We start from the raw sequence: 22,370 nt of genomic DNA on the forward strand, positions 1-22,370 counted from the left end.
TGGCCACCCTGCACTTACCTCTGTCCATGTTTTCACTCATTTCTTCTCTGGTCCAAAATCCTTAAGTTGTTCCTAAGCGTTGGAGCTCAAAGACCTCTCCACCGCCCTCCTCCTCTCACTGAGCTTGCTTCGGGCTCTGCTTTTAAACACAGGTGGTTTTAAGGGCAACAAGAAGCTCCGCCTTGTCCTTTCCAAGGGAATCTCCCCAGAAGTTCTCAATTACCTGAAATGGCCTTTCTTTCTAAAAATAAATTTTTTAATTTATTTATTTACTATTAATTAAGGTACCATTGGTTTATAATATGATGTAAGCTTCATGTGTGCAACATTATATGTCAACTCTGTACACACTACAGCATGCTCACCTCCAAAAGTTTGGTTTCCACCTGTCACTGTACAGTTGACCCTCTTTACCCAGTTACCTGCCCCTGTCCCTGCTTCCCCTCTGGTAACAGCTACTCTGTTCACTGTATCTACATGTTTGTGTTGGTTTGATTTGGTTCGTTCATTTATTTTGGTTTTTTTGTTTGTTGGGGGTGCATGTATCTTTATGAATTCGTGTTTTTATTTCCTTTGGATAAATACCCAGAAGTGGAATGTAAATTGATGCAGCCACTATGGAAAACAGTATGGAGATTCCTCAAAAATTTGAGAATAAAATGGCTTTTCTTTGCACCATTAGAGAGGCTGAGCAATTCCCACATCTGGGAGAACTCCACTTTGGAGCGGCGGTTCCCACACTTTGGAGGCAGTGGCATCACCTGGAGAGCTTATAAAGAGGCTCTTGGAAGTGGGCGAGGACCTGCGCCGGGGTAGTGGCTCAGGCCCACCAGGTGATCTGAATACTTAGCAATGTCTGAGAACCACTGGAGCAAGTGAATCTCAATTAAAGCACAAACGAGCTGCTAACCTTGCCCGTTTCTGGGGAGGCCACAGTTGAGAAGGCTGCGGTGGGTTAGCCTATGGCAGGAGGGACAACTTGACGAGGAAGCCCTGGAGGGCTGGTCCCACTCCCCACAGCCCTACCTGACTGCATAGAGAGCAAACCCACCCAGTCTCTCTGGTCTTCAGTTTCTCCTTGTTAAAGCAGGAGGTCATGAAAGCTCCCTCACAAAGGATGATGGGAAAGGCGTGTGTGAATGAGCGCCAGGCATTTGGAGCTCCTGGTCGGCCTTCCCTGAGGTCAGGAAACAGAAGCAAGGCCAAGAGCAGCCTATGATTGGAGAACACCCTGCCTTGTGACTGTCCTCCAGCTTCAGTGGGTGCTTGTTTGAAATGCGGAGGCCTGGGCTCCACCACGGGATCCAGATTCATCAGGTCTATAATTGGGCCGAGGAGTCTGCATTTTAGAACAAACATGGCAGGTGATTCTGGATTACTCTCGGCGAGATGCTGCCCTCATAGACTGCACACCGAGAGGAAGCATGAGCAGTGGGCAGGCACTTCCCCGAGAGAGTTAGGACCTCCCATATCCCCCAGCCTGGCCTGCACGGACAGCCCATCTCCTGTCATTTATTTGTTTGCTCCCTGTTCATTTAAAAACACAACTATGATAAACAAGTTTATACTGTACAGCACAGGGAACTATATTCGATATCTTGTAGTAGCTTATGGTGAAAAAGAATATGAAAACAAATATATGTATGTTCATGTATGACTGAAACATTGTGCTGTGCACCAGAAATTGACACAACACTGAAAACTGACTACACGTCAATAAAAAAATTAGAATTCGAAATGCAAAAAATAAAAAATAAAAACAATTCAGCAGGTGCCTATTATGTACCGAGCACTGTGTTAGACCCTGAGACTCTCAAAATAAAGGGACAGTTCCCTGACTTCAAGGAGCTCCAGAATACGCTTTCCCATGGAAAAGTCTGATCACAACTTTCCTTTGCTCAAGATCCCTCAGTGATTCCTCTTCACCTCACAGGGGTTATAAACTCAAACACCTTCAAGGACATAAACCATAACAGATGTGCAAAATTGGCTAAGGCAAAGGGGAAGATTGGGGAGGATGTCAGTGAACAAAAGCCTGCATATCCTCTTATATGGCTTCAAGTTAAACAAACAAAGGGCCAGCACCACCCAACAGTCTGGTTTTACCTATTGATTTCCGCCCTCCGGCCATCAGTCTGCAACCTCTGAATCCAAACTCTTTCCTGTGGCATACCAGACCTCTAGAACGTTCACTCACAAGTACTCCCTAGTCTCATTCTTGCACCTCTCTCCCCCCTCAACAGCCCCCAAGCACTGAACCTCCTGTAAGTCCTCCCACACACCGTGATCTCTCATTCCTCCAGGCTTTTGCACATGCTGTTCCCTCCACTCAGAGAGCCCTTTTTGCAGACCTACCCACTTGGCAGTCCTCCAAGTCTACGTGTGCATGTCACCTCCTCCAAGGAATCTTCCTCCCTGACTCCTTAGGCAGGTTTAGGGGCCCAACCCTACACCCCCATGCTCTTTGTGCATGCCTACAGTATACAGCACAGCAGTCAGGCAGTGCTTTGAGGCCTTTGCTGTAGCTGGGCCCCAATGCCTAGACCACTCTGCCCCCCAGATACCTGCTTAGCTCACTCCCTTACCTCCTTCAAGTCTTTGCTCAAATCTCCCCTTCTCCCTGAGGCTGACTATAACTACTGCTTCAACCAGCAACCTCTTCCCACCCCCAGCACACTGCAGTTCCCCTCTCCCTTTCTACCTTTCACGTCTTATTGCACTTTTCTCCTTCACATGCACTCTACACTTAACTATTATATGCATCCTCCCTTCCAAAACTCCACGAGAGCAAAGGGCTTCCATTGTCTGGTTTACTGATGTTTCTCAAATGCAAAGAATGGTGCTTAGCCCATAGGGAGCTCAACAACGTTTCTGAATGAAGGAACAAGGGGACGAATGAATGAATGAACCAATGAACGAATGAAGGAATAAAACAATGCAGTTATCTAAAGTCTGGGTCCCCTTCTGGATTGTAGGTTTCTCAGCTTCTGCCTTAGTTCCAAGGTACACAGAGGTTCTTGGTTAGTGTTTGTTGACAATTATCTGTAACTATTCAGTGAGTGACTAAGGATGGGAATGAAGGAATCAATCGATTGCAGTCACCAGGTGCCTGCTGATGCTGGAACAAAGACTTGCCCAGAGAAAACCCCACTTTCCCCCCAGTCTCCGCCGTTTCCCACATCTGGCTCACCTCTCCTGCAGAGTGCAGGGGCTCCGACCACCACAACTGTAGCATGGCTTCGCCAAAAGGGGTCGCCAAACCCTTGTTTTCCTTCCTGGTGCGGAAAACTCAGGGCAGACGCAGAGAAAGCGCAAGTGAGAGGACGGAAGAAAGGTGGGCAAAGAACTGGACCCCCCTCCCAGAGCAGCCAGCGCCCTGCCCGCGTGGCGCGTGCCCGCGGAAGGCTGGCGACCGAGCTCGCGCTGACTGCCGGATCCCGACGAGCCCCATCCAACTCAGCGCGGCAACCGTGCTCCCAGGATCTTTTAGATATGACCCCGGGCGCAGAGAAGTTGGATGCCTTAGGCAATGTCGCACAACTATAAAACCTCAGGGGTAGGATGAGAATCCAGATTTGCTGAGCGCTTTTGTTTCCTCCCTCCACTCCGCCCTCCTCCCAAGCTCTTTCTGGCATCTCTGTTCCAACAGCAGAGCAAGATTCCAAGTCCAGTGTCTGGCTTGGCCCAATTTAGAAGGCCCCTGGATCCTCTTTCTTGGTGGGGAAAGCATGGAAGTAGGCAGTGGGAGGAGAGGAAAAGGCAGAGTTTCAGCTGCCCTCAGCACCCCCCCCCCTTTTGGTATCACCCTTGCTCCCTTGATTTCAGCCCCTGGACTTTTAAGTAGCCGCTTGGTTACATGCCAATTCACCTGGGAAAGAAGAGCCTGGCAAGCACAGAGGTAAGGCAGGAGGGAGAAGAGACTGCAAAGGGTCCCCTATCGCCTCCGAGAGCTAAACAGTAGGGAAACTGAGACCCGAGTTGGGGCTACCTGAGAAAACCCCGGTCTATGTACACCTGCTGCCAGAACCTAGGAGTCTGTAATGATGGGCTCTTTTCGCGGACAAAGATCCAGAGTTCCAGGTACTGGGCCTCTCGGCAATCCAGTGAGGAAAGTATCCTTGGCCCCATTTTACAGATGGGGAAACTAAGTCCCAACAAGTTTTCCTCAGCATTGCTCAAGTTCACACTGCTTGCACTGGCCTGACTCTAGGTGTGTCTGAATCCAGGCCTAGCGTGTGTTCTCTTTCTGGATTTCCCAGCCTCGGCAGCAGGGCCTTAATGATCCCATGAGGTCTGGCCTGGTCTCCAGGTTGTATGAGATGATCTGGAGTGGGGAGCCGGAGGAGGAGGAATGCCACAGTGTCGCGGTCTGGTGGCTGTGGCAAACTCAACCCATCTGTCTCTGGCAGGACGTGAGGAAGGTTATCACCAGATTGCCCTCTGGGGAACATTCTTCTTCCAACCAGTTACCCAGCAGGCCTTATTACCCAGCAGTTACCCAAAGGGCACTGCAGGTGTTCCTTCCTCCAGAAAGCCTCCCTGACTACTCCAGCCCCTCAGAGCTCCACAGCTATCCTTCGAGATTCTGAGCCATTGTCCACCTAGGTGTCCTCTGACCTTGGAACTCATTCCCAACATGATTGTAACGACCTTGAAAAGAGAGACAAACTCTTTGCTTGTACTTCCCTTTAGCCTCTGGCGGCTGAGCATACAGTAGGTGCCAAGAAGCTGCTTTTTGTTTACTTGTTTACTGTTTACACGGGAAAACAGATCTTAAAAAGCAGCTCTCTGTTCCAGGGAGTTTTTAACCAAATTTGAAAATGACATCTGTGTCCTGTGGGACAACAGAGAGGAGTGAATTATCATTACTCGTTCATTCAACAAATATTTCATGAGCAACTGCCATGTGCTAGACATCGTTCGTGGCACTGGTGACATAGAAGGCAACAAAACAGGGGCATCCCTCTTGTCATTTACCTTCTAAAGCAGGTATCAGAAAATGAACAACGTATAGAAACAAATATAGTTGGGTACGTGCTGTAAAGGAAACCGAAGTTGGACGGGGGATTGAGAGCAAGAGGGAATGCTATTTAGATACGTTAGTTAGGCAAAAGCCCGTAAGAAGTAAAGGAGAGTCCACATGGATCTCTGGGGCAATAGCTCCAGGCAAAGGGCAGAGCGAGTGCAAAGGCTCTGGGGTGAGAACATGCATTTGCTGTATTTGAGCAAAGGATCTCTCAAGGTTTTGTGAACCTTGATAAGGACTTTGGCTTTTCTTTTGAGCGTGATGGGAAGACAGTACAGATCTTCTGGAGCTGGTATGTGAGTGACTAACTGCCTTGTGGAGCTGGCTGGGGGTTCCCAAACCAGTTGTGACACCTTGGGCTGTGTGAGGTACATTCCTGGCTCAGATCTACTTGTTCTCAATGCTAGAGTAGACCACCTTTGCTCCTTCAAAGTCCGAGGTATTCATCTGGGGTTCCTGGAGCTCCGGGACAACATTCTCAACCAGGGGCCACATTGCATTCACCTGGAAAGCTTTCCCCCAGACCAGTGCCAAGCTCCATCTCTGCCTCACTGACCCAGAGTCTTTGGGATGGACCACGGGGATGAATGCCACTCATAAAGAAACAGTCTTTAAAGGGGCTGTGGATGGGCCTCAGAGGACCTCTCATCACATCTCAAATTTGATCTGCAGGTACATTTGATGTTAAAAGGATGATAAGGACCAGACTTTCATCCCCCAAAGATGGAGAATCATATTCCAAGGTGAACAAAGTGGGTCTGTTGGGGAAGCCTGATTACAACCCACGGCCCCGCTGCCTTCACTGCTCCCTTCACCCTCCCGTTTGCTCCCTCCCCAGCCTCCTGCCACCCACCCCTCCTGCCAATGCCTTCTTCTCTGGCTTCTCCATCTTTACTTTGCCTCCATCCATTTTGATGTCAGCGGCTCCCTTCCTTCCAGCACTTAGTATGCTGCCAGCATTCAATACCTCTTCAAATATGAATAAGCTGTTCTCTGTGCCAGAGCTGTGGTGGCTCAGTTAAATCAGTCTTTTCTGGGCTCTTTCTGTTTGCTTTTCCCCAAGGTCTTCCTGCTTCGGTTGTCAAAGAGGAGTTTGTTCCCGCCACCCTCCTCTCCCCCTGCCCAGGACTCAGGGTACTGCTTAGGGCACAAAGAAAAGGATCTTGTTTCCTTATCCATGGATGCTATCTACTCTTGTCACCCACACTTCAAAGCTGAGGGGCCCTCTCGGGGATCCCTGGTCCTGGGAGGGAGACCAAATGCCCTTGGCCCTGGGTGTGCTGGGGGAACAGGCGGGAGCCAGCAGCCATGGGGTGACTGGTGGCCTGGCTCCCTGGGGCGGGGCTGTCTGGCTTTGGCAGGCACTGAACTCATCTCCTTGTGGTCTGGACCTGTTTGCTGTGATCCCCTGAAATGTCCCTTTCTCTGAATGGCATACAGGTGGTGCAGTGTGACCTATATGTAGAGTTGTTGTCAAGGGTCTGGGGGGGGGTCAAGTCACAAGTTCGAGTCCCAGCTCTGTGCCTTACAAACTGTGGCGGTAAGTTATTAAGTATCTCTGGGCAGCAGTTTCTCATCTGTGAGGAGACATGAGGAAAGAGGCTTGAGAGAATTAAGAATATAAATTTGAGCCTCTCCCAAATTCTGTCCAGTTATCCACTAACCCACTCCTCCACCTGAGCATTTAAACATTCATTCTCTCAATCTGGATTTACTGAGGTCAACTGTGCACTCGCCAGTCTCCCAAGACTGAAGTCATGACAAGGAATGTTCTGCAAGGAGCTGACCCCTTTCACTCTCACCCAGGAGACCTAGGGGTTTCCACAAAACATTTTCTTCCCGTTACACCACGTTTGCCAGTTCCTTCCCACTGGGAATTTTCTTGGCAGGAAGTCTCCTTGTCCCCTGGGAGGCCCGCTCTGACTTATTGGGCTTCTGTTGACCTTGGGCTTCTGTTGACCTGGGTCTTTCCCCAAACCCAGAATCTACCAAGTTGGTCTCCACCTATCCCCTTCTTCCTAGGAATTCTTGGGTAGGGACAAGGCCTAAGTGGCCCCCTGCCCCATCAGCCCACTCTGCTAAGTCCTCAGAGCCAGAGAGGGCTCCTTCACCCCAGAGCCTTTCAGAGAGCGGCTTCATCATGCCAGTCTCCGTGTACTGGGCACACAGGTGGAGGCACGCCAGATGCCGTACTGAGCCCTGAGCAACATTATCACAAGTCGCTCCCACAGCCCTGTGGCAGCCGTAACACTGGTGGCCACTGTGAATACTCCTGTGTAGTCCCCTCCGACACTGACTCGGCTTGGCCACGTGTCCTGCGTCAGCCAATGGGACATTAGAAAGCACGATGCAAGCAGAGGCTTGACAAGTGCTTGGGCCCTGGGGCTTGTCCTCTTGGAGCGTTTGCCCTTGGAAGCCAGCCGCCATGCTGTAAAGGGGCTCAGTCCAGGCTACAGAGGGATGAGAAGCCACATGGAGAGAGAGCCTGGAGGAGGAGACGTCATGTCCCACATTCCAGCCCCCCGACTGAGCCCCACTGACTCACAGAACCATGAGAAATATTACATTGCTATGGTTTTAAGCCCCTAAGTTCAGGGGATGATGTGTTACAGAGCAACAGAAAACGGAAGCAAACCCCGAGACCCAGATAATCTTATTACTGTCCCCATTTTACAGCTTGAGTCTGTCTCCCAAGGTTGCCTACTCAGTAAGCCAACGTGGCAAAAATGAACCACCTGGCTCTCCTTCCGGGGGAGCTAAATGGACTGACAGCCCCTCTACGTACCCCCTGGACCTGGACCAGCATTGCATTCTCACTGAGGCAGCCTTCCTGCTCCCTCCAGGATGCACCCAGGCACTGATGGCCCTGGCAGGGGTTCCCATTCCTAGGAGACGTGGCATTCCTTCTTCAGCCTACTTTGGCTCAGGGACTCCCCATCCACTGGGCTGAGGCTTTTTTGGAATTGTGTTGCAGAGTAATAAGATTCTTCCTGCCTCAGTCCACCTTCCTTCTTTACCAGGACCGCAGTCTGAAGGCTGTCCTACCTCCTCCCGCCTCCTCCTGCTCCTGCCAGTTATCCTTCACAGGTGCTTCCTCCAATTAATCTGTTGCATTTTGAATCCCATTTTGGCGTCTGCCTCTCAGAGGACGTGAACCAACACGTGGCAAGCTGAGATTCGAACCCAAGGAACCCGAGGCTTCCCTTTGTTTCTCTCCAGATACTTTTCCTCTCGGTAAAAATAGGCATCTTCAAAGGTTGCTACCATCCAGACCTCAGAAGCTCTAAGGCCACAGAGAAGGGAAACTCCAAGGACAAGGACAACAAGGGGCAGGAACCTCCACAGACTTGCTTAGGGGAGCCACACAGACACCTGGCTTTTCAGGAACTGGCATGACCCAGAAGCTTCCACAGAAGGAATGGGGGTGGGGGGGGCAGGGGGATGACAAGCCAGCCTTTGTCTTCTTCTCACTGAATTCTCTCCAATGCCCACAAGGCCAGTATTACAACTCCCACTTTACAAGGGAAGCCACTTGCCTCGAGTCACACAGCCACCATGTGGCAGGGCTGAGACTTAAACCCAGGTGGAGGGAAACTGAGCAGCCAGGTGCTTCTCAAATTCTGGGTGTTAATCCCTGCTCCTTCACGTGGAAGACCTTGGGCAATTTCCCTAACCTCTCTGAGTTGCAGTATCCCCGTGTATAAAACTTGGACACAAATTGTCCGTTTTTCCTGGGGACTTGTAAGCATCAAGAATGGAGTTTGGTGCTAGTGGGTGTTCAATACATGTTAGTTCTGCCCCCACACCCCCACTCCTGCCCCTAGGCTGGCCTGTTTTCCATTACACCACGCTGTTTCCATTCTGCTATTGACACACATGAGATAAGCACTTAAAAAAAAAAAGAAAAGAAAAGAAAAGAAAAACCCAAACCCCAGGCTGATCACAGCTGCACATAGGTCGATATCCAAACCTGATTCATAATCTGGTGTTGCCTTCAGGCCTATAAAAAATAACAACACATCAACAACTAAAACCTTGATAAATGAGTGAGGAACACACAAAAATCAAAGGCTCTAAGCCAGGACCCAAAAATTCCCCTGGATTCCTTCCCCATGAGGGGAGGTTTTCCACAGGGACACAGCCCTGTGCTTTGGCTCAGGGACCATGCTGCTTTCTCCTTGAGAAAGCTCCGGGGATAAAAATAGCCAAGCAGCAGGCGGCCCCTTCTGGGGCTCAGAGACCGGAGGGAAGGGATGGAAGGAGGGGGCCTTGGCTCCCTGGTGCCTGTGTCCTTGAGAAACAGGAGGAGGAGGGGAGGCTGTGCAATTTGGGGTCTGAGGGGGAGGTGGGGATAGGAGGCTTCCTGGTGAAGAGGAGGAAGAAATGGTCATATCAGGGCTCCCCAAATAATGGTTGGGTCAGGACTCCCCAAATGCATGGAGCCACAGAATCCCACAGAAATGGCTTGGGAAGCAAGAAAAGTAAGGGGCAGGGCTAGACTTTGAAAGACCAGGAGGAACAAGGCAGGCCACAATGCCACCAAGCAAGACCAGGAGGAGCCCCTTAGTATATATAAAAAGAACAAAAACATAAACAAATGAGGCCCAGGGGACCCTGGTTTGACTGTCTGAAATGAACCCAGGCCAATGTAGCCACTTCCAAGAGGCCCCTGTTCTGCAGAAGTCGTCCCTTTGTTTTTCCATCCCTGCCCCAGAGGCCCCAGCTTAGACTTCATCCTTCTTCCTAAGTGGTCCCCGGGCAAGTCCAATGTCTAGCACTCCTCTAAAGGGCTACCTCACCAAGCCATTGGGCAATCATGCAGGTAGAATCACAGGGCTCTAAGGAGCTTAAGGTCACGGACTCTGTGAACTTGAGAGGAATCTTCAAGATTGTTGAGTCCCTTATTTTGGTCTCATTGTGCAGGTGAGGCATCTGAAGTCCAAAGAAGATGAGCAGCTCATCCAAATCACACAGCAAGTCCATTGCTCAATCCAGTGCTGCTGCACTGCAAAGCTGCCAGTGACCCCATCTGCCCAGAATGTCACCTGTCCAACAAGCATGACTTAGCACCAACTATGCGCCAGGCACTGTCACAAGTAGGTGGGTGTGCAAGGTGGGAGACGACTGCTTTATGTCAGGTGTACACAGAAAGCTTCTCTGATAATGTGACATTTGAGCAGAGTCCTGGAGGGTGAGCCATGAGGATATCCTGTAGGAGAGCATCCCAGGAAGAGGGAACAGTATGTGCAAAGGCCCTGAGGCTGAGTGTGTTCAAGAACCAGCAAGAGGCCAGATGGCTGGAGTGGAGTATTTGGGGATGAGGTCAGCGACGGAACAGGTGGGCTCTGTAGGCCACTGGACAAGTCTTGGCTTCCCCTAGTGTGGCAAGGAGTCTTTGCAGGGTTTTGAGGAAGACTCGATCTAATATAGCACGTAAAAGGATTTCTCTAATTATAATGTGGAAAAGATGATGTTGTAGAGGGTCAAGGGTGGGACCAGATAGGAGGACACTGCATAATCCCAGGGTGAGGTGCCGATAACATGGCTCAGGGTGTGAGGATGCTGAGAAGCAGGTGGATTCTGGGTAGAAGTCAAGCCCACAGGATTTGCTGCTTGGTCAGACATGGGGTGGGAGGAGAAGAAAAGCATTAAGGATGATGCAGGTCCTTGGCCTGAGCAACTGGAAAGACTGAGTTGTCATTTACTGAATTGAGGAAACCGCAGGAGGGGTAAATCTGAGGGGGAGATCAGGACTGTGTGTGGACCTGGCCTCAGGTCAGAATCAGTTCCCTGAGGCCTTCAGGGATCACATGGTCACTTAGTCTGGAAGAGCCGACAGCCGCATTGAGCCCCAGGCTGTGTGGCAGACAGGAACAGCCGCAGTCAAGGCTATGCTGCATTCCATTACCCCCAATTCACTCATACCACATTTCCACACCCTGGCCCAGCCTGAACACACTTGTCCCCAAGGACTCATCCATTCCAAAAAATATTTTTTAAACAAATTCTTTCATTTCTCTACAACTTTATGGTGTAGGAACATTCTTTCCTGTGTTATTCCACATGACCCTCATCACAAGCCTATGAGATGTGTCGGGCAGGCATTAGCATTCCTGTTTTTACAGATGTAGAAACTGAGGCACAGAAAGGCTAAGTTCCTCAGGTGAGGCTGCACCTACACATAGTCCAGGAGTTCGGGGTAGAACCCATGTCTGCTGCCCCTGGGTAAGACCTGTTTTGAGCCACACTTTCCACTCAGTGAAGGATGACTTCTGGAGCAGCTGTGATGAATTTGGCCTGTGACTGAATTGGCCAGCACAACTAATCACATATGGCTGTTTAAACTCAAATTAAATTAATTAAAACTGAATACAATTAAAGATTTAATTTTCTCAGTCTTTTTTTTTTTTTACGATTTTTTCATTTAATTTTTCAGTCTTGCCAAATTTCAAGTGCTTAATGTGGTTGGTGGCTGCCATATTGGACAGCACAGCTAATAGAACATTTCCATTATCGTAGAAAATTCTGCTGTACAGTGTACTGACAACACTTCTCACCCATCCCAGCCCTGACTCCCAATGTCAGAGTGGAGGGCTTATGGGTAGTATGTGGTGTCATGCCAACTTCCATCGTTCTCAGCTTTTGCCCTGACAACATACCACATGAACCATATCTTACTTAATAATAATTTTTAGAATGACTAACTTTTTAAAGTTAAATATTGATTTATGCCTTGCCTAAGCATGCAGTCATGGTTAGGGGTACAAATTATGCATACAAACATGCAATTAAAGTTATTGAATGATTGTCTATATACTACCTCAAATCATCTCATAATTGAGAAACCCTGGGCATGGGCTTTGGCAACAGAAAACGTCTTCATCATCTAATCAGCTTTGTGTCCTTGGGCGTACTTCTTCACCTTTCTGAATCCTAGTGATTTTTTTTTAATTTGTAAAGTAAATGTTCCAACTGAGTTCTTATAAGAATCAGGTAAAGAGGTTTATAGTGAGAGCCTGGCACACAATAAGTGCTTATCAAATGTAGTTCCTTTTCCATCCCCTTTTATTCCCCCTTCTCTCAGTCCCACTCAGAGCCAGAAGCTTAAAAGTAAAAACAGGAATGGCAGGTCCATAGGGGACTAAGAAAAGTGCCAATACAACCCTTAGAATCTAGGGCTGTTAGCTCACTCAGGGAAGACCTTAGAGGTCCTAACCTCTTTCTTCTAGCTGACTTTGAGCCTCTGCACAAGAAGGAAGCGAAGTCTAAGACCAGGTTTTAAACTCTCTGCCAGAGCACTGAACGAATGCTCCAATACAAGTTTATAGAGCCCTTTGGCAAAGGCTGAGAGATTTATTGGACCTAGACATTTAAGGAAATCTTTGTCCAATCACTAGCTGACCAGCAGGCTAATAAGCAGAGGCTTCAGGGGCCACACATGATAAAGAATACAGACTTTACAGAATTGGTCCAGAAAGTCACTAAGGAAACAGACAGCAACAATAATAAACCCTAGTGAGGGGACAGAATCTGATTTTCATAAGACGCTGAGAAACAGGAAAGTATGGCCTAAAGGAACAAAAAGCAATCAATAAGAACTCTCCTTAAGGAAGCCCAGATGTTGGATTAGATGCCTTAGTCTGTTTAGGCTGTTATAACAAAATACCATCCACTGACTAGCTTATAAACAACAAACATTTATTTCTTGTAGTTCTGGAAGCTGGAATTTCATGATCAAGATGCCAGCCAGGTTGTAGGCTTTTTGTTGTAGCCTTAAATGGTAGAAGGGGAGAGAGAGTTCTCTTGGGCTTCTTTTATGAGAGTGATAATCCCATTCATGAGGGCTCTACCCTCATGACCTAAGCAGCTTTCAAAAGCTCCATCTCCTAATGTCATCACTGTGAGCATTAGGATTTCAACATATGAATTCTGGGGAAACATAAACATTCAGACCATAGCACTAGACAAAGACATTAAATCAGCTATTATAAATATGGTCACAGAACTAAAGGAAGCCAACTATAAAGAACTAAAAGCAAGTATGAGAACAATGTCTCACCAAATAAGGAGATAGAAATTCCTTCTTTCTATCTATCTATTTATCTATCTATCTATGCCAAATTGGAATTCTGAAGTAGAAAACACAATAACTGAAGAGCAGTCCTGCAGAGCGATCTGAGAAGCTGTCATCCTGGGCTTGAGGTGTTCAAGTCCTCAGAAATGTCCACCAAATAAAACATAACTCTCAAAAAAAGAAAAAAAAAACACAATAACTGAAATGAAAGGAGCTCAACAGTAGATTTGATCTGACAAAGTAATCAGGAGAACAGATCAATTGAGATTATCCAGTTTGATTAGCAGAGAAAAAAAAGAATGAAGAAAACTGAACAGAGCTTCGGAGACCTGAGGAACATCATAAAATATGTCAATATATGCATAATGGGTGTCCAAGAGGAGAGAAGAGAGACAAAGAGACAAAAAGAATATTTGAAGAAATAATAGTCCAAAAATACCCAAATTTGATGAAAAACATTAATCCGCACATCTTAGAAGCTCAAGTTCAGAGTAAGACAAAGTAAAAGAGTTCCACACCTAGACATATAGTCAAATGGTCAAAAGACAAAGGAAGACTGTTATAAACAATAAAAGATAACTCCCATATACAAAGGATCCTCAATAAGATTAGTAGTTAGTGTCTCATCAGAAACTATGAAGGTCGAAAGGCAAGGGAATGACATATTAAAACACTGAAAGAAAAAGACAGTTGAACATGGATTCTATACCTAACCAAACTATCCTTCAGAAATGAAGAAGAAATTAGTACATTCCTAAATTGAAAACAAAATAAAATTCATTGCCAACAGACCTGCCCTAAAATAAATACTAAAGTGAACACTTTAGGCTGAAATGAAAGGGCACTAGCCAGTAGTGGCACAAACCCACATGAGGATATAGAGCAGCAGCAACCACCTGGGTAAATATAAAAACAATATCAAGGTTTTAAAAAAAATGTACAACTTTTCTTGAACTATCTCATTTAAAAGACTACTATACAAAGCAATAATTATAAAACAATTGATGGTCTTATAATGTATAAAGATGTAAGCTGTATGACAATAATAGTAGAAAGGAGGGAGGCGGTAATGAAATTATTTTGTAGCAAAAGTTTGTAAACGATTGACATTAAGTTGGTATTAAACCAAACAAGATTGTTTTAAGTTAAGGTGTTCACTGTAATCCCCAGGACAACCACTAAGGAAAAAACTAAGATATGTAATAAAAAAAACAAGAAGAACATTACAATTGTATGCCAGAAAATATTTATCTAACACAAAAGAAGGCAGTAATGGAGGAATATAGAAAGAAAAATATATAAGACACATAGAGAACAAATAGCAAAATGGCAAATGTAAACACTACCTTCTTGGTAATTAAAATAATGTAAATGAACTAAACATTCAAAAGATAAAAACCATGATCCAACTCTATGCTGTCTATAAAGACACACTTTAGAATAAAAAATACAAATAGGCTGAAAGTAAAAGGATGGAAGAAGATATACCATAGAAAGAGTACCTAAAAGAAAGCTGGAGTGGCCAAACCAAAATAAGACAAAATAGACTTTAAGACAAAATTGTTACTGGAGATCAAGAAGTCTATTTTATAATGATAACAGGATAAACCCATCATGAAGACATAGCAATTATACACATATATGCATCTGTTGACAGAGTCCCAAAATACATGAAGCAAAAAATGACAAAAATGAAGGGAGAAACAGACAATCCAGCAATAATAGCTGGAATTTGTTACCAACTTTGAATGATGGATAAAACAACTAGGCAGATGATCAGCAATGGAATAGAAGATTTGAACCAGGTCTAACCAACCAGGTCTAACAGACATCTGTAGCATTTTCCACCCAACAATAGCAGAACACATGTTCTTTTCAAGCCCACATGGGACATTCTCCAGGATGGACCATACTTTAGGCCATAAGACAAGTCTCAATAAATTTAAAATTATTTAAGTCATACAAAGTATGTTCTCTAAATACAATGAAATAAATTGGAAACCAACAGCAGAAGAAAATTTGAGAAATCCACAAATATGTGGAAATTAAACAGCACACTCTTAAATAACCAATGGATTAAAGAAGAACTCACAAGGAAAATTAGAAATGCTTTGAGATTAATAAAAATGAATACATAGCATACCAAAACTTACATAATTCAACTAAAGCAGTGCTTAGAGGGAAATTTATGGCTGTAAACACATGTATTATAAAAGGATAAAGATGTCAAATAAATAACCCAGCTTTCCACCTTAAGAAATTGGAAAAAGAAGAGCAAATTAAACCCAATGCAAGCAGGTGGAAAGAGATAATAAAAACTAGAGCAGAAAGAAATGAAAGGAAACTAGAAAAAGAATAGAGAAAATCAACAAAACTAAAAGTTGATTCTTTGAAACGGCAACAAAATTATAAGGGAATACTGTAAACCACTGTATGCCAACAAAGTAGATAACTTAAAGGACAAATACCTAGAAAGACAAACTACCAAAAATTGACTCAAGAAGAAATAGAAAATCTGAATAGATCTATAATAAATAAAGAGACTGAATTAGTAATCAAAAACTTCCCACAAAGAAAAAAGCCCAGGCCCAGATGTCTTCACTGGTAAATTATACTAAATATATAATGAAGAATCAAAACAAACTCTTCCAAAATAGAGAAAAGTAGGAACACTTCTCAACTCATTATATGCATTCAATATTACCCTGATACTAAGACCAGAAACAGCACAAGGAAAAAAAAAACAACTACAAACCAATATCCCTTAAGAATATAGAAGAAAAAATCCTAAACAAAATACTAGCAACATATAAAAAGAATCCAGCAACATATAAAAAGAATTATATACCATGACCAAGTAGAATTTATCCCAGAAATGCAACCTTGGGTTACCACCTAAAAATCAATGTAATACACCATGTTAATATAATAAAGGACAAAACCAAGTGATTATCTCAACAGAAACAGAAAAAGCATTTGACAGATTGCAATGCCCTTTCATGAGAAAAAAAGAAAAACATTCAATAAACTAGGAATAGAAGGGAAACTAACTTCTGGACCTGATAGAAGGCATCTATAAAAAAAAAAAAAACCATGGTAAACATCATTCTTTTTTTTAAATATTTCTGTTTTAAATTTTTATTTTTATTTTTTTCTTCCAGTTTTACTGAGATATAATTGACATATAGCACTGTATAGTTTTTTGGGGGGGTAATTAGGTTTTATTTATTTATTTACTTATTTAATGGAGGTATTGGAGATCGAACCCAGGACCTTGTGCATGCTAGGCATACACTCTACCACTGAACTATATCCTCCCCCACTAAACATCATTCTTAATGGTGAAAGACTGAAAGCTTTCCTCCCAAGATCAGGAACAAAAAAAGGATGTCTTTTCCCATCATTTCTATTCATCATTGTACTAGAGGTTCTTGCCAAGACAATTAAGTAAGAAAAAGAAATAAAAGGCATCCATATTATTTTTAAAAAAGAAGCAGCAGCAGCAAAACTGTCTGTATTTGGAGATGATATAATAGTACATATAGAAAATCTAAGGAAAATGCATGTGTGCATGTGCATGTGCACATACACACAAACTACTAGAGCTAATAAATGAATTCAGCAAGGTTTCAGGATACAAGATAAATATACAAAAATCAATGGTATTTCTACACTAGCAATGACCAATTCAAAAATGATATTAAGAAAACAGTTACACAATTGACTTTGCAATATATAAGAATAAAATACCTAGGAATAAATTTAACAAAAGAAGTTTAAGACTCATACACTGAAAGCTACAAAACCTCACTGAAAGAAGTGTAAAAAAGACCTAAATAAATGGAGAGATGTTTCTTGTTCACAGGTTGGAAGACAAATTGTTAAGATGACAACAATCCCCAAATTGAACTACAGGTTCAACACAATTTTTACCAAAATTCCAGCTGTCCCTCACCCTTTTTTTTTTCCCCCAGAAATTGACAAGCCGATCCTAAAACTCTTTTGGGAATGCAAGGAACCTCACATAGTCAAAACGATGTTGAAAAAGAAAATAAAGATAGAGGACCCACTTCCCAATTTTAAAGTTTACTAAAAAGCTGCAGTAATCAAGACAGTGTGGTATCAGAATAAAGGTAGACATATAGATCAGTGGAATAGAATTTAGGGTCCAACAATAAACTCTGGCATTTATGGTCAATTGATTTTCAACAAGTGTGTCAAGACAATTCAATGAGGCAAGAACAGTCTTTTCAATAAATGATATGGAACAATTGGATATACACATATAAAAGGGTGAAACTGGACCCCTAACTTATATGATATGCAAAAATTTACCCCAAATGAGTCAGATGCCAAAATGTAAGTGTTAAAACTATAAACCTCTTAGAAGAAAACATAGAAGTAAATCTTTATAAACTTGGATTAGGTTTGGTATCTTGCATGGTATCTTACATACAGCACTAAATGTAGAGGTAACAAAAGGAAAAAATTTTATTGGACTTTGTCAAAATTAAAGCCTGTGCTATCATAGGGTACTATCAAGAAAGTGAAAAAACTGCCTTCAGATTGGGAGAAAATATTTGCAAATCATACACCTGCTAAGAGTCTAATATTTAGAATATAGAAAGACTTTACAGCTCAATTACAAAAGAAAAATAACTCAATTTTTTAAGTGGGCAAATGACTTGAATAGGTATTTCTCCAAAGAAGACATTAAAATGGCAGATAAACACATAAAAATGTTCAGCATCATTAGTTTTAGGGAAATGAAAATCAAAACCACAATGAGATACCAATTTATACTCACAAAGATGGATAGAATAAAAAAAGACAGATAATAACACCTGTTAGTGAGGCAAGAATGAGGATGAGGATGTGGACAGACTAGAACTCTCATACATTACTGACTGGATTATAAAATGGTGCAGCCACTTTGGAAAACAGTCCGGTAGCTCCTCAAAAAGTTAAGCTTAGAGTCATCATATGACCCAACAGTTCCACTCCTAGTTATATACCCTAGAGAATTTAATACGTATGTGAGGATAAAAACTTATACACAAATGTTCATAACACTATCATTCATCATAGCCAAAAAGAGGAAGCAACCCAGTGCATCAACTGATGAATGGATAAACAAATGTGGTCTATCCATATAATGGACTATTGTTCAAAAAAAAAAGGGGGTGAAGTACTGGTATGTGCAACAACATGGACGAACCTTGCAAACACTATGCTGCTAAGTGGAAGACACCAATCATAAAAGGCCACATACTGTATGATTCCATTCTTGTGAAATGGACAGAATTCATGGGGACAGAAAGCAAATAAGTGGTTACCAGGGGCGAGGTGGGAGGCAAAAAGGAGAGTGACTGTTAATGGATACAAATTTCTTTTTGGAGAGATGGAAATATTCTGGGATTAGATCATGGTGATGGTTACACAACTTTGTGAATATACTTAAAACCCCTGACTTGTACACTTTTAAAGGGTGAATTTTACGATCTGTATCATATTTCGATAAAAGTTGTTTTATTAAAAATAATTAGTTACTGGTAGAGGGCATAGCTCAGTGGTAGAGCTCATGCTTAGCATGCATGAGGTCCTGAGTTCAATCCCCAGTACCGCCATTAAAATAAATAAAAACCTAATTACTTCCCCTCCAAAAATTAAAAAAAATAGTTACTAGTATTATTTTTATTATTATCCTGTCCCCAAGCCCGGAAACCCTTCTATAATGGATCTGAGAGGACTGAGGGTGCTGGTGTCCCCCACCAGGCAAAGTCCTCCCCTCAACCTCTGGCTGCACAGGCCAGGGGGAGAAGTTGAGCCTGGGCTGAGTCCAAGCCCATGGGAGAAGCATCTGTTCTGACTGCCATAGACTCCTGGGTCAGGAGGGCAAACTGAGTGGGGCTGGAGTGATTTGGGGCCTTGTGCTACTCAGCCCTGTGTCTGCAAAGCTGGTGTGAGCAGGGCGAAGCTAACACTTCTGTTAGAGACTCCACTGCTGTCAGTTCACATCCCAGTCTGGCTGAGCTGTCTGCCTGGAGTCGTGACAATCCCTGGGAAGATCAGCCTCTCCTAGGTACCTGCATCTTCAGTCTCCTTAACTGGACCTGGGGTGCGCAGTGCTCAGGGAATCCAAGGTGTGCAGCCACGGTGAGGTTCCTTCCCCTAATAGGAGTCGGGGACAGACAAAGGCCCAGACTCAGGGAGTGGCCCAAGGTCCCTGGTGGGCAAGGAAAAGAACTCTGGTCCCCTGAGTCCCTGGTTCCAATGTTCTTCACAAAACATTTTTCCTAAAACAGTTCTCCCAGGAGACCCTGCTGGTGCCCTGGAAGCCATCTAAGTTTCTGGCAGAATCATTGCTTCTTGGCTGGGCGCGTGCCCAGCCCAATCACGAGGCTGCTCACCCCAACCCCTCCCCTCTTCAGCAGCCAGCAGCTTCCAGAACCCACTCCACCCATCCTCTCTCCCTCTGTCCTCCAGGCCAGTCATCATAATTTGCGTCATTTATCAAGCCCAGGGCTAGACACTTCACATACATGATCCTCTTTCATCTCCTCAACAGCCCAGGAGGGTAGAATTCTTATGATGCTCACTTTCAAGGAGGAAACCAAGGCCTGGAGAGGTTATCACTTACTCAGGATCCCACAAAGCAGGGGAGGAAGCATCCAAACCTGATCTCTTTTCCTGACACTTCGAGCCTCATTCAGAGAATGAGCAGAGCTGATACCCCAAGGCCAGGAGAATAGTACCACTTCACAGTCCAAGGGGCACATGAGCAGCCCAGGTGCTACTCTTCCCCGCTCCTATGGCCCTGGGAGACATCTATCCCAGCATCTTCTCCAGGGACTCTGCATTAGGCCACATAGGTTGTACACGGGCAGTGCTAGCCACATGGGCCACATGCCAAGGGTGCCTCCTGGAGCTGAGCAGTGCACATCCCACACGGCTGTATGTATAAGCCCTGACTTTTGACCAGGCCTTGCATGAGACACCCTGGTCCCTTCTTTTAACCTTTCAGTGAATTCTGCGCATCTTACCAGGCCTGGCTCAAATTCTCCCTCCTCCAGGAAGCTTTCCTGGACCAGCCCAGACCACCTTGATTTCCCTTCCTCTCGTCCCTTGTAGATAGGTACTTTCATGGGGTACATCGCCACTTCTGTATGTGAGCCTGAGTATATCTGAGCGTCCTTGATGAGCTCCAGGAGGGCAGAGGCTGGCTGTGAAATTACTTTTTTCTCCCACCTCAGCTGACAAGATGCCAAGGGCTCTATAAATACTTGTACCTTGGCAGGTCTCCAGTTTACCAAGGATGAGGCAAAAACCCCAGAAATGAATCAGAGATTTTCAGAGCTGGAGGGGTCTCTGAAAGAGAATCCCCCCCCCCCCTTCTCATGAGTGGGGAACCTGAGGCTCAGAGAGGGAAGTGGTTTGCCCGGAGTCACAAGGTCGGTCAGAGCTCTGACTCCCTGTCCAGTGCTCTTCCCACTAACCACCCTGGGTCTGGGCTCTTGGCCCGGCTTCTCCCCCAGAAATGTGGCAGCAGGTGTGTCTATGAAACCCATGCTTGCCTACTTGATCTCCAGGAAAGTCCCACATCCCAGAGCTCTGTATTTTCAGGATTGGAAAGGACTTTCAAGGCCTGGCCCACCCACCCTTCAGTTCCTGAGAATTGCCCTCCTTTGCCTGGAGCCAGCCTCCCCACTGGAATGGGCACTATCCTTTTCTGGTTCTAGTAAATAAGACATCTGTGAGTGAGCAAGTGATACATGGGCCTGATTTCCTCTCAAACCTCAGGTCAAAGTAGCTAGAAGAGGATTTAGGATCCTTTCCAATCCCGCTGGGGACTAGCTGAGTGACTCTAGAATGTCTGCTCTCCCGTGCCCCCTCCCCCAGCTCAGCTAGGACAGAAGCAGCTCCTCCCCAAGGAACCTCAGTGCTAGAACCAAACCACCTTCCAGGTCTGCCCCCAGTGACCCAGCTGACCAGCAGTACTGTCACAGCCATCCTCCAGCAACCTGGGATTTTTCCACTCCAGAAATACTGCAGGAGCCTCCCCTGACCCGGTCCACCAGAGGGGCAGTTGGCTGAAATTAATCAGGGCCCCATTTTCCTGGGGACTTCAGGCCTGGCTTTAATCCAAGCACAGTAGAGAAAGTCCCCATCAATGCTGCAGAGGTCTTCATCATTTGGAAGGGGTGTTTGGGGATGTTATGGTCATACAGAGAAAAAAACCTAGCAGGCTAGACTGAGGGTTCTTGTTTCAACTCAAAGAACATTTTTATTGGAGGGAGAGTTGGAGCTTCTATAATATGATAAAAAAAAAAAAAGACCAAAGGAAACAAAGAAATGAATGTGATTTGATACTTACCACATACCAGGTATTTTTACTGTTGGTGTTTCGTTTAATACTCACAATGAACTTAGAAAATGAGTGTGACTTCCCTATTTTACAGATATGAAAATAGAGGCTCAAAAAGGCTAAATACTTGCCCAAGGACAGAGTAGTGGGATTTTAACACAGATTTGCCTCTTGCATAGCCCAGGCTCTTTCTAGCATGCCACCCTTTCGGGAATTAGCTCCAACCTTGAAAGTGACCCCAGTCTCATGCTTGTTGCAAAATTATTTCTGCATGATCTGGTATGAGGACTGGGCTCCAGACAGAAGTGAAAGACCGCTAGTCTGGCTCTCAGGAGGTTTTGGGTCTGGCTCTGCTCCCCACTCAAGGAGGGAAGTTGCTTCTTATCTGAGAACTGCACCTTCTCCACCTCTTTAGTGAGGAACGGAGGACTTGGAGGCCTATATAAGGCGTCTTCCAGGTCCCAGGTTCGTGTCCTTCCCATCAGAGAGCCCTGTTTCCCACGGAAGGAGGGTGGGCGGGAGGCAGTGCCACACTGGAGGCAAGACCAGAGGCTTTGGAGCCGGGCTGATCTGAGTGAAAGTCCTGTGTGACTTTGGGCAATGTACTTAACCTTCCCAGGCTCGGTTTTCCATCTGCAAAATGGGGCTACTGTTGTTACCAACCTTATCATGTGTGTTGGGGACGAACACTGACATAATGCATACATCGTGCCCTACCAAAGGACCTGGCTACGCAGTAAACATTCAATCCGTGTGTTTAGAAAAGGAGTGTTTAGCCCATCACCAAGTGCTTACCAAGCACCTATCACATGGCCTGCTTGGTGAGACCATGTGTCCAGAGCAGTTCGCTCATGCCTGTGATTATGGCACTGATGGTGCCCACTGGGTCCTGGGTGCCCCATGCA

General features: G+C 45.1%; 1 protein-coding gene across 8 annotated transcripts in view; it reads right to left on the minus strand.

Annotated features, from left to right (window-relative positions):
• Positions 1-22,370, minus strand: part of LOC105076490 (putative inactive 1-aminocyclopropane-1-carboxylate synthase-like protein 2) — a 78,463-nt gene that overhangs the window by 20,961 nt on the left and 35,132 nt on the right. The window contains exons 1-2 of one of the 8 annotated variants that reach the window (XM_010964649.3): positions 3,191-3,331; positions 19-136 (exon numbers count right to left, since the gene is read on the minus strand). The exons of 1 other annotated variant lie outside the window; for it this stretch is intronic. In XM_010964649.3, the coding sequence (XP_010962951.2) occupies positions 19-40 (22 nt within the window). In that variant the 5' untranslated portion in view covers positions 41-136; positions 3,191-3,331. Of the gene's footprint in view, positions 1-18; positions 242-3,190; positions 5,832-22,370 lie in introns of those variants that run through there. 6 more of the 8 variants (XM_074372140.1, XR_006728214.2, XM_045523819.2 and 3 more) reach the window with 6 other exon arrangements.

Source organism: Camelus bactrianus, chromosome 10 (genome assembly GCF_048773025.1).
Source record: "Camelus bactrianus isolate YW-2024 breed Bactrian camel chromosome 10, ASM4877302v1, whole genome shotgun sequence".
NCBI classification, from domain to species: Eukaryota; Metazoa; Chordata; class Mammalia; order Artiodactyla; family Camelidae; genus Camelus; species Camelus bactrianus.